The sequence below is a fragment of the Mobula hypostoma genome, chromosome 23 (assembly GCF_963921235.1).
Source record: "Mobula hypostoma chromosome 23, sMobHyp1.1, whole genome shotgun sequence".
Lineage (NCBI taxonomy): Eukaryota > Metazoa > Chordata > Chondrichthyes > Myliobatiformes > Myliobatidae > Mobula > Mobula hypostoma.
In genome coordinates, this window is record NC_086119.1 from 24,122,047 (window position 1) to 24,135,199 (window position 13,153).

The 13,153-nt window shown below is 42.4% G+C and overlaps 1 protein-coding gene across 2 annotated transcripts in view; it reads left to right on the forward strand.

Annotated features, from left to right (window-relative positions):
- acaca (acetyl-CoA carboxylase alpha) overlaps nucleotides 1-10,163 on the forward strand; it is a 289,052-nt gene extending 278,889 nt beyond the window's left edge. For both annotated transcript variants that reach the window (XM_063031453.1, XM_063031454.1), the window contains 2 exons: nucleotides 1,046-1,182; nucleotides 4,911-10,163. In XM_063031453.1, coding sequence (XP_062887523.1) covers nucleotides 1,046-1,182; nucleotides 4,911-5,037 — 264 coding nt within the window. In that variant the 3' untranslated portion in view covers nucleotides 5,038-10,163. The remainder of the gene's footprint in view (nucleotides 1-1,045; nucleotides 1,183-4,910) is intronic.
- The last annotated feature ends 2,990 nt before the right edge of the window (nucleotides 10,164-13,153 follow it).

Consider the following 13,153-nt stretch of genomic DNA (forward strand, 5'->3'; position numbering starts at 1 on the left):
TTGTTTCAACAAAATCCTTCATGGAAGGAAATCTATCCTAGACAGAGATTGATAGGTTCTTGATTGGTCAGGACATGAAGGGATACGGGAGGAAGGCAGGAGACTGGAGCTGAGAGGAAAATTGAATCAGTCATGATGAAATGGCGGAGCAGATTCAATGGGCTAAATGGCCTAATTCTGCTCCTATGCCTTATGGTCTTATGAACTTCAGATCCACCACAGTGTGTTTAACACTTAATTGCTCTCTGAAATGGTCCATCATTTCAGGAGCATTTAAGGATGAGCAAAAAAGGCGGGAGGAGAGAGAGCAGCGCACTACGTGTGCGCAGCCCTCTGGTGAAAAATGATATCGTATCTGTTAAATAGGGGCCGTGGGCAATTCTGATTTGATGGAGACGGATGTGAAAGCACAGAGGAACATCTGGAGAAATTTCTGAAACGCCAGTTCGCTGCTGCTGTTACTGCGCGATCGGGAATCTTCCGGAAGGAAGGCCTCAAAATCCCCGGCTTTGCCTGCTGTTGGCGACCGAGATTGAGGTCGAATCGTTCGGACAGAGATGGCGCTCAGTACTCAGTGTCGGAGAGCTGATCGGAGGCTCGAAGTTTTCGGATGATTCAGAGACGGATTGTGGTTGGGCATGGCAGGGAGAGTTTTTCTTCCTTCTCCCGTCTGTGTGAGATGTGGGACATTTGAGAGACTTTGAACTTTTTACTGTGCTCATGGACTTCTTCATCAAGTTATGGAATTGTTGCACTGTTGTAACTATATGTTATAATTATGTGGTTTTGTTAGTTTTTCAGTCTTGATCTGTCCTGTGTTTTGTGATATCACACCAGAGGAAATATTGTATCATTTCTTAATGCATGCATTACTAAATGACAATAAAAGAGGACTGCGTGTCTTCATAATCTAAAAATGCTGGCCACATTCTGTGAACAGATAAATTGTATTTATTTTGATTTACGTTAACATCTACCAGCAGATTTCACTTCTGGGGTCTTGTGTATAAAGCAACTGCATACTCATGTTGTCTTTCACTTCCAGGCCTATCTCTGGGATGACAACAAGGATGTGGTGGAATGGCTGGAGAAACAGCTGCTGGAGGAGGAAGGCGCTCGGTCGGTCATTGATGAGAACATCAAATACATCAGCAGAGATTATATTCTCAAGCAGATACGGAGGTGAGTTTACTCATTTCAAACCGGGCAAATGTTATTCCCCTTGTAACAATTACTGACGTTCGTGTTCATAAATCCCTGACTTACAAATCTTGTGTTCTGTTGCCATCACATGTCATTTAAAACAACATGTACAAAATAGATGACATAATGAATAGACCTGATTTGGTTGTGTGATTGGCTCAGGTTTTTACTCAGAAACGATTGGGAAGTTCATTACTACCTCTGTCTATCTCAGCTATTTGCTGTAATTTCTAGCTGTGTCACAGGGGTCAGGGGAGGAGTGAATTAGATACAGAGCAAATTTTTTTTTAACTGTGTATTGAGTTCATCAAACTTCTCTCGTGTGGGTTGCGAGTAGCGGCAAAGGAAGCTTGGGAATTGGTTCCCAAATCTTTTCACCCGGAACCTTTGTGGTGTAAGAAGAAAGGGAACAGAGAGAATAGCAATGATGCAAATTATGATGCAGGACCATGAAATCTGAGACTGTGAGGTTTATTTGCTGTTGTACAGATTATGCAGGATGCATATTAATGCACACATTTCTGAAATGCACTTAGCACCCCGAAAAAAAAATTACAGGTATCAACTGCCTGAGCTAAAGAACGTGCCTTTGACAGCTGTAGAGATAACCTCCTCACTCGAAATCCCAGAACTTCCCTCTGATGTTCCATTTGAGATCTGCATCCTCTCAGTCTCAAAACCAAATGGAACCCTGCTTGGGTGCTTTTCCTGGTTGTTGTCTGCAATATGCACAGTTTTGTATGTGCTTGTGTATTTAGAAGGAGCCCTCTGCAAAGATAAACACTACGCCCATCTTCTGTTTCCCCAAACAAATAGATTTATCCAGCACGTCTCCAGATGATTCTCGGAAGGCTCCTTAATTTGCATGTTACTTCTTTCCCTGGGGCCTTGCACAGCAGGGTATTAATTTTCAGTTCAGCAATGCATGTGTGTGTGTATTAACAATCACAAACTCTCAATGACTGAAGGGTTCTGTGGAAGCAGGTCAGAAACCAAACAGACCTGGCTCAGTCTGATTTGAAATGTTGCATACTGTTCTGAAGGTATCTGTAAACCACTGGAATTAACTTACAAAATCCAACTGGTAATCAGAAATTGACTCCAAGAAGTGTCTTCCTTAATATAGTCAGTAATTTTAAATTATATTCCTTCTATCACTTCATTTGCTTTGTATAAGATTTGTATTTGCCCTTTGTTTTTGAATAAAAACAAAACAGATGGGGAAAATATCTGAATCTGACTATACAGGGTTTCTGACTTGAAATGTCAACAATTCCTTTCCTCCCACATATTCTGCTTGACCTGATGAGTTCCTCCAGTAGATTGTTGATTGCTCCAGATTCCAGCATCTGAGGTCTTTCGAGTCTCCCCAATCTGCCCCTTTTGTGTTCTTCTTGTTTTTCTTTTGGCCACTTTCTCCCAGTGCCCTGATGAATTCCATGGATCGCTGATGCCCTCTTCACCGTTCTTGCCATCAAGTGAATGTCAGTGGATAAAGTTCACAGGGCCTGCAACATAGCTGCATCTTGCCCTGCAGCTGCGTGACTGCACCCCCTGCAGGCAGTGGTCAGTAATGCTGAATGGGAGCCCACAGCAAGCAGACTAGTCCCATTCTAGTTTGCTGCCCCCATCCCCTTCTATCTATTACATGTCACTGCACTGTAAACATTTTAAACCCCTTTCTATAATGCTTACATTGTGAATTCATGCTGATATTTATGTATTTATGCACATTTTAGTCCATTTCTTACTCCTAACTTTATTTTTATATAATTCTTTATTCTGTATAATTGTGGAATGTTGTCGTTTTTTGTTTTAAACATCGTTAATGTACCTGCCGCCACGCTACAGCAATTTCCTAATACGTGGAAATGATGAATAGGGTTAATTCTTGATGGTCGTTCCTTACATTAGTAAGGAACATGCACCTTTCATACGTTCCATATACCTTTCAGGGAAAAGGAGATTCAGCCTTGAATGAGGCAGCCTAGCAAACCTGGCACAATTTCTTTGCCACGTATATGCAAAGATGCCGTTCCCTATCCGACACTCCTTTTGGGGAATCATGGGGTGGGGACATTGAAAAACAGTCTCACCAGAGCGTAGTTTTAACCATGCAGTGGTAACCTGGGAGATGTATAATTTGATGAGAAGCTAATTTAAATTGTCACCCATCCCTACTCTTGTATTTATTCTTTGACCCCAAAGCTGCTGTTTACGCCTGATCTCTCTCCCCCCACCAGTAGCAGTGCTCCTGATCTGTGATCTCCTGTCCACCTTTCCTGGTCTCCTTGGGAGAGCCCAGCTCCAGCCCTGACTGCAAGTGCTTTGCCTTCATTGGCTTTGGGACAGGAGTACCAGATGGCACATTTTACTGCACCAGCTCACTAACTTGCTGATCACCTCCTTCCTAGCAGATGACCAGTACTAGTTCAGGTATAGGGAAGTGCTGTGCTGGCTTGTCACAGGTGCCTTTGTTGAACCTAGTTATTTGGAAGTGAGAGAGATGATCGAGACACAGGTTTAAGATGTACAGTACAGACCCAGCTGGTCCATGTCAACCAAGATTTCTATCTAACTCTTGAGAACTCGGTGGTGGGGGGAGGGGGGGGAGTGCTGATGCTTTTTTTTTGCTGGTGGGGGAGGGGGGATCGTTGCTTTGCTGCTACTTATATGTGGGAGGGGGAGCTGGGGGGGTCTTTGGGGTTCTAACATTTAACTGTCATTCATTCTTTGGGGCACTCCTCTGTTTCCATGGATGGTTACAAAGAAAAGAATTTCAGGATGTATATTGTATACATTTCTCTGACATTAAATGTACCTTTGAAACCTTCTGTCATTTGGTCCATGTCCTCCTTTCCTCGCCATGTACCTGTCTAACTGCTTTTAAGTGTTGTTCATGGACCTGCTTCAATCACTTCCCCTGGCAGCTTATTCCATACGTTGACTATCCACTGTATAAAAAGCATCTCGGGTTCCTAAAATCTCTCTCCTCTCACTTTAAAACTATGCCCTCTAATTCTTGATTCTCCAAAGACTGTTCTCCCTATCTGAGCTCCTCATAATTTTCCACATCTCTCTAAGACTGCCCCTCATTCTGCGAGGAAAAAGATGTCCCAACCTCTTCAACTCACCACAACTCCATCCCTCGAGTCCTGGCAACATTCTCGTAAATCTCCTCTGCGCTCTTTCCAGCTTCATGGCATCATTCCTATGGCAGGGTGACCAAAACTGAACCCACTATTGCAAAGCATATGTTGAAAAAAACTGCGCCGATGCTGGTCTTGTGGCCCCTGTCCAGACCTCCTCTCCAGTCCACAGAGGGTAGTTACCACCTCAAGATCCAAGCAGACAGCAGTTGCCGAGGTGATATTGTCTGCATCATAAACATAACCAGTGGGCATTGCAGCAAATGTTGGGATGGAGAAAGTGGTTCCTGGCTACTCTGAAACCTCAAAACAATGATGATTACCTCTTTAATAGCAACCAACTTTGGGTGTGTTTATTTACTCTTCAGGGTGTATTTTGCCATTGAGTAGAATTAAATTCCTGTGTTTCATGCACTTAACATGGTACATTTGTTCCTTTTATTTAATTACAATCGGTTAAAGAAGTGTTTCTTTACTATATGTGTAAGAGTCAAGCTCTGTGCAAGATGATTTTGGAGGCCTCGGAAGATAATGCTTTTATTTGCTTTGTGTTTGCAGTCTGGTGCAGGCCAATCCTGAAGTTGCCATGGATTCTATCGTGCATATGACTCAACACATCTCCCCCACTCAGAGAGCTGAAATTGTGCGCATTCTGTCGACAATGGATGCCCCCGCTTCGACATAGAGGACACACAGACTGGATTCTGCAGCGGCCTGACAGGAACAGTGGCTCTGCCTTTCTGTTGCAACAGCCATACAGACACAGATGTTCACGATTATGGGGAGCGGAATTGCAAGCGTGAAAATGTTGACACTAGCCTGATGACATTTTTTTCAACAATTCACAATTTGTATCCGAGATGTGAAGTGTGGATAAATTTTATTTAACCAGAATGTGATGTAACATCAATGTCTGTATTCATGGCACTGCATTGAACCCTCAACTCTCACGGCCTTGTGAAAGGTACTGGATATGCCTTAAAGATACAGATGACAGGTGAAGATAAAGGCTCAAACTGCCAGCAATCAAATCTATAAACTAAACCACTCAGCTCCTTTGAAGGTAGAAATTTCTGGTTCGCTTGTGAAAAGGCACATTGTACCTTATGGTTTGCAGTGCTAGTTAACTGTGCAATCAAACTAGGATGCTTCTAGTTTGTGAAAATATTTTAATATTTTGTGTAACACTTGTTATTCTGATTGCTGCTATCGATAGATGTTTCTGAAAAAAATTAAAGCAGGGACTGACCTGAAAGAGCAGTTAAGCAGCCAAGTGAAAGTTGTACCAGATCCAGCCAACCCCTACAATTTGCCATTAGCTAAGTCTCTCAAAAAGTGGAGTGCCATCATCCTGAATAAGGAACTGCAAAGGTATGTATACGAGAGGGTAGTGATGTGAGTCTTTGAGAGTCTTGTGTTAAAATAAAAGCCATCAGATATAGTTCATTCCCAACTATGTTGCAATTTGAATTTTCATTGAAGCACATTGTCGGACAATTGACAGGTGGATCCTGCTGGTGTTTGTGCAGCCAGACTGATTTTCAGGAGAGGGTTTGTCTTTAAATTTATATGGTGGGAGGGGCGCAACGGAGCTACTGGCTATTTTAAACCAGTTTGTAGTTGGGATGAAAAAAAACTAGTTTCTCTGTTTCTCCATTTGCCTTGTCATAGCCAAATCCAACAAGAAAACAGCAAATAAGTAGTCGTGACATGTCAGGAGTAGTCAGTGTTTTCTCTTTAGCTGTGGTGTCAAAAGAAGAGTCTGCAGTTTGAATGCACAGGGTAAAGATATGAGGAGGAAGATTTAAAATGACAGAAGAATTGTTCTCTTTAGTAACAGCACGTAGTGATGACTTGCAGTTTAACCCTTTCCTTGTAATCATGTTAAGATTTTTACCCAAAAAAGATTCAGCCTAAAGTAACTGGTGGTTTCAAATCAATTTTGCCTTCAGTCCATGGATTAAGAAATGGCACCTTACCACAGTAAATTTCTCACCATTCTTGTGTTGTGTCGGGGAAATGAGAATGTGCATTCAGTAAAAACCTTAAATGTTTGGAAACAAAAAGTAGAAGCAGGAGTCAGCCATTTGATCCTTCAGCACAATCCTGCACCCCATATTTCTATCCCTTTCACATTAAGAAGTATATTTCCCTCCTTGTGTGTGAATATATAATAACTTGGCCTCTGATACCTTCTGTGGTAGAATATTCCAGATTCGTATCTCTGGGTGAATAAATTTCTCCTGAAATCAGTTCCAAATAACACAATCCCTGACCTTGAACTGTGATTTTTGGTTCAGGACCGTTCAAACATCAGGATTCTGTAGCTAGTTTGCTTGGGGTTTGTTATAATTTGTAGGTTTCTTTGGAATCCCTTTCTTTTCAAGTGAATAGACTCTCTGGCTCCAAAGACCAACTTGTCATTTGCCTTCTTAACTCCAGGCTGAACCCGAGCATATTCTCTGACTGATTGACACATAACATCTGTAAGTAACCAGGTCTGGAAGAACTTTCTCAAAGATCTTATGTGCAAACTTTAACCATGAGGAAATGGATTTTAGGGGAATGCTGAGTAGGGTGGTCAGCTAATGATTGCAGGTTAACTGTTGAATTTGGTTTCTTGTAAAGAAAAAAATGGTGTGTATTGAACAACATAATTGTCTCCACAAGCTATTGAGGGTGAGCGGCCATGATGCAGCAGTGCCGATTTTCTGCAATTTCTTCATCTGCCCAATGACCTCCAGCCATGCATGGGATAGAGGAAAGCAGGAGAGACATGTCTGTCTACCTGTGAACATTAGACCACAAGACATATTAGGCCATTTGACCCATTGAGTCTGCTCTGCCATTTCATCATGGCTGATCCATTTCCCTTACAATCCCATTCTTCTACCTTCTCCCCCTAACCTTTCACACCCTGACTAATCTTGCCTTAAGTACGCCCGATGATCTGGCCTCCACAGCTTCCTTATGATTCAGCTTGGGAAGGATGGGAGCAGCAAAAGTGAAGAATTGTTACTCTACACGCAGCTTTTATATCTCGCAACTCGTAGCAGTGTGCGTGTAGGTACACATCAGCAGGTGAACAAGGTTGATGGATTTATGGCTTAAGGGAATCGAGAACGTTCAGAATTAGCAAGTCATAGACATTGAGCCTCTCAACAAAATGGGACTCCAGTTCAAACTGGAGCGTTCACTGTATTTCTACTCTTGAGATTTTTTTTTTAACAATCATCTTATTTATGTGTGGTCCTTCCAATTCACAACTACCTGCCAGCATTTCCTATTTTGGCTGCCTTGATGTATTGCAAGTAAATGGGGATCTTTTCTGAATACATGTAGAAGCATCTGAAAGAAACATTTTCCAATTTCACTAGACTGCTCACTCAGAAAATCCTCCCCAATTGCTGTAAATGGGTTGTTGAAGATGAGCACAGACTCAGTGCTGAAGGGCCTGTATCTGTGTAACTCTAATGCTTTAAGTTTAAAAAAAAAAGGTCAAATAAACTGAAATGGAAGTATTCAAGGGACATTTATTGATACCTGTTGAATCCATTCCTGTAACTTTTAAACTGCAAACAGCATCTGTTTAACTAGACAGGTTTATAATTAATTACCTATTTTACAGAGGTCATTCTTTTAGGTAATACCCAACGTTTTTAGCTTGGGCTTTGAAAATGATTAATTTATTATATTTTATAAATGTATTAGAACTTTGATAAAAACACAGTATCTTATGCTTTGATTGGCTTATAGTAAGGTTTGATTAACTTATAGTAGGGTTTCTATAAATTTTATTTAATGCCACATTTATTATTGATGACAGTACAGTTTGTGGTATTTGTGTTGGACCTTTTTCATTATTTACATGATCAATCATTTTTAAGGCCCATTACTCCTCCCCTCCAGTAGGGGTTGCTGCATTCAAATGTCACCTCTATGCTCCAAATAGAATTTGCTGGGTTGTAGTGATGGTAATGCAGTGGAAATGAAAGGCAGACAAAGACTGGTTGCTCTAGTGATCGGATTTGTTGCAGGAGTCGGTTGTGATGCAGCTGGATAAACTGCTCTTGAGCAGCAAGTGCAAAATGACTTCCCCATCCCTGCCTTTATTTCACAGTGGCGATGGTATGACTGTGATTTCACCCAACAAATAAATAGGTACAGAGCTGGAGTAAGTGGAATTCCACTTGGTCTCAATTGTGATAACCCCGTGGACAATTGGCTGCTGATGTGACTGTGGGAGAACGGCCTGTTGCTTAAGGGGAAGTGATACTGTATCCAAACAGGTCTGAATTCCTCAGACACTAATATCGAAATTATAGTGGGGAGAAAAGCACCCCATGGCATTGTACTTAGAGTTTTTGTTTATTAGTTCATATCCAAAAATTGCCTTTTAAATTTAAGTGGAAAATGACATTCATGATCTAGTGGTACAAGTATCACAGTTCTACTTTGGATTGATATTTTTCATGAAAATGTTATACTTTTAACCTGTGCATCAAAGTGCTCTCATACTGAGCATTACAATTGACTTGGAACTTCTGTTGTACGCTGATAATAGAGCAAATGCAAAGGTGAGCAATATAGAGGTGAATTCTTGTGAAGACTAAATAGTTCTGGTCTTGCCAACAGAATTCTACATTCCAAATTTGTTGTAGAAGTAAGCAGTATTAGAAGTAAAAATGAAGTGATTCCTCCAGATTTCCATAAGGAACCTTCTCCATGAGTAGAGCCACATTAGCTTCTGGACTAGGGATATAACATTCAAGCAACATTAGAGTGGGTTAGCTCTTTAAAGGTGGAGTCCTGAGAAGCTGTTGTTAGTGGAACATTAACGGTTTCTGATGTTAACATAAAAGCAGTGAGACTACCTTTTTTGCGAGTACCTAAATAAGAGATTTGTTACAGAGGTACCACCCCTACCCTAATGGGCTGAAGAGCCTTTATCACTACTTTAGTGTCTTCCCTTACTCAATGACCCTGTTTGAACTGGGACAGAGAAATACATGTAGGAACTCTTCAGCTGGTGACATTAAACACTCCATCCAGTAGTATGTCTTGTTATATTCTGCCTCCAGAATGTAAATGGAATGAATTTTGGAGGCATGGGGCAGCGTGTTGCTTTACTATGCAGTTTAATCCTACCAAGAAGGAATAAATTTTTACCTGGTCATCGCAGACTCAGGCAAAATTAATACTGTTGCTTTATTCTAGTTATCACACTTCTGCTCTTCAACAGCCACTTAAAAAATCCTCCATTTCTTGTTTTACTAATAAAAAGCATAAGTATCCCCTATGCTTCTGTTTTGGAATGCGGGGTTTGGTGGGGGGGGGGTTGTGAAAAAGGTGTCCTGAGAAGGTTTTGCACCTTTGGCCCGTTGTGCTGAATTAAAATCCTGGTTTACATTTTGCAAGTGTTGGATTCTGTAGCGTGCAAAGAGTTCAGATTGTGACCTGTTTCTGGCAGGAGCCTCTTAGTAGCTGATGGGCTTTAACGGCTGAGAATTCATCATAGTTGATGCACAAACTAGATACTTGTTTCATGGGGAGGATGACTGTCTTTGCTTTTCTCAGACATGGAGCCCTCAGATGGGCACTGAACTCCGTTAAGGTGTGTAAGTGACAAAAGCTAAGAACCCAAGCCAGCACTTATCCCAAGCTTCTATCTTGTCACAATTACTGTAGCACTGTATTTTAGCAGAAACGATGTCGAGATTTTGATACGTAAACACAAGAAAATCTGCAGATGCTGGAAATTCAAGCAACACACACAAAACAATGATGGAACGCAGCAGGCCAGCCAGCATCAATAGGAAGAGTTACAGTCGACGTTTCGGGTCGAGACCCTTCGTCAGGACTAACGGGAAAAAAGAGATTTGGGAGGGGGAGATCCGAAATGATAGAAGACAGGAGGGGCAGGGATGAAGCTAAGAGCTGGGAAGTTGATTGGCAAAAGGGATACAAGGCTGGAGAATGGGGAGTATCATAGGACAGAAGGCCTTGGAAGAAAGAAAGGGGGAGGGGAACATCAGAGCTTGCTCCTGCCCCACCAAACTCATTTCTGCATACCTCGACACTGTTTTATCCCCCCTTGTTCAATCCCTTCCCACCTATGTTCATGACACTTCTCATGCTCTGGATTTTTTCAATGATTTCAAGTTCTCTGGCCTCCACCGTCTTATTTTCACCTTGGATGTCCACTCCCTATATACCTCCATCCCTCATCAGCAAGGTCTCAAAGCTTTCCGTTTCTTTTTGGATTCCAGACCCAGCCAGTTCCCCTCTACCACCACTACCGCGTCTAGCGGAATTGATCCTTACTCTTAACAATTTCTCCTTTGGCTCCTCCCACTTCCTTCAAACTAAAGGTGTAGCCATGGGCACCTTGTTGGCTTTGTGGATCAGTCCATGTTCCAAGCCTATCCGTCCCCCACTTTCCCTTCACTACATCGACGACTGCATTGGCGCTGCTTCCTGCACACATGCTGAGCTCGTTGCCTTCATCAACTTTGCCTCCAACTTCTACCCTGCCCTCAAATTTACCTGGTCCATTTCCGAAACCTCCCTCCCCTTTCTTGATCTCTCTGTCTCTATCTCTGGAGACAGCTTGTCTACTGATGTCTACTATAAGCCCATAGACTCTCACAGCCACCTGGACTATTCCTCTTCCCACCCCATTACCAGTAAAAATGCCATCCCCTTCTCTCAATTCCTCCGTCTCTGCCGCATCTGCTCTCAGGATGAAGCTTTTCATTCCAGGAAGAAAGAGATGTCTTCCTTTTTTAAAGAAAGAGGCTTCCCTTCCTCCACCATCAACTCTGCTCTCAAACGCATCTCTCCCATTTCACGCACATCTGCTCTCACCCCATCCTCCCGCCACCCCACTAGGAATAGGGTTCCCCTTGTCCTCACCTACCACCCCACCAGCCTCCGTGTCCAACATATAATTCTCCGTAACTTCCGCCACCTCCAACGGGATCCCACCACCAAGCACATCTTTCCCTCCCTCCCCCTTTGATTTCTGCAGGGATCATTCCCTACGCGACTCCCTTGTCCATTTCTCCCCCCCCCATCCCTCCCCACCAATCTCCATCCTGGCACTTATCCTTGTAAGCGGAACAAGTGCTACACATGCCCTTGCACTTCTCCCTCACCACCATTCATGGCCCCAGACAGTCCTTCCAGGTGAGGTGACACTTCACCTGTGAGTCTGCTGGTGTGATATACTGCGTCCAGTGCTCCCGATGCGGCCGCCTATATATTGGTGAGATCCGACGCAGACTGGGAGACTGTTTTGCTGAACACCTACGCTCTGTCCGCCAGAGGAAGCAGGATCTTCCAGTGGCAACACATTTTAATTCCACGTCCCATTCCCATTCCGATATGTCAATCCATGGCCTCCTCTACTGTCAAGATGAAGCCACACTCAGGTTGGAGGAACAACACCTTATATTCTGTCTCGGTAGCTTCCAACCTGATGGCATGAACATTGATTTCTCTAACTTCCGTTAATGCCCCTCCTCCCCCATCCCTCCTATTTATCTATCTATTTTTTTCTCTTTCTTTCTCACAATAACTCCTTGCCTGTTCTCCATCTTCCTCTGATGCTTCCCTCCCACTTTCTTTTTTCCAAGGCCTTCCATCCTATGATACTCCCCATTCTCCAGCCTTGTATCCCTTTTGCCAATCAACTGTCCAGCTCTTAGCTCCATCCTTCCCCCTCCTGTCTTCTCCTATCATTTCAGGTCTCCCCTCCCCCTCCCACTTTCAAATCTCTTACTATCTCTTTTTTTCCATTAGTCCTGACGAAGGGTCTCGGCCCGAAACGTCGACTGTACTTCTTCCTGTTGATGTTGCCTGGCCTGCTGCGTTCCACCAGCATTTTGTGTGTGTTGCTTGAGATTTTGATGATAGCAGAAGAAAGTAAAGAAACACTTCAGTGGTGCTGCGTTCTTATAGGTGATGGCTGAAGTACAGACAGCAATTAATCTAGGCCTCAGTGCTGGCACTTAAGCAAACTGGTCCTTAGTGAACATTCACTGTCTAACATAAATAGTCAGATAGAGGAGGTGAGAATAGCCATAATAAAATTATCCTAATAAAAGTCTGCAACTAAAGAAACAAGAACAAAACTGGGGTTCAGAGCAACTCCAAACTTTGATCTTGGGTTGATAGTACACAAAGGTACTTGAATACACAAGGAAATTAGTTGCATTACAGCACAGAAAGAATCTTGTTCTCTCTCAAAGCTGAGGATCAAAGTTGTAATGTTTTCTAATTTGAGGCTTTTGTAACTTCTTCAATCTCGAGAGTATGAAAAAGATCAAAATTAAAAAAAAATTAAATTGAGTCTTTGCTGTTTGTGTTGTCTGATTCTTCATCTAGGCCATGAGGATAGGTCGGATTCATTACCAATCAGACTGTCCCACAAATATTTAAAGCAAATTGAATTGCACACCAATACCCATCACAATTACACTTGGTGCAATAACTGAATTAGCAATTCAACAAAATAATTGGAAATGCGACATTCTCTATCCAGAAGCCTCCCTCGAGGTTTTTTCAGTCTATGGGGGTACTCAGCTCACTAATTCTGCAGCTAATTAGTGCTGCACTTGGAAATGAAGTTGTTTAAATGTAGAATTTCTTTTTGGTGAAAAAATACATCGTGACATACAGCAAATGTGTCCTAAATTGGAAATGCAACTGTGTAACCCTTTAAGTTCCCAACTTTGGTGTTTGTAGCATATTTTCATTTTGTGATTATTATCTTCACTGTTATTTCTTTCAACCGTACT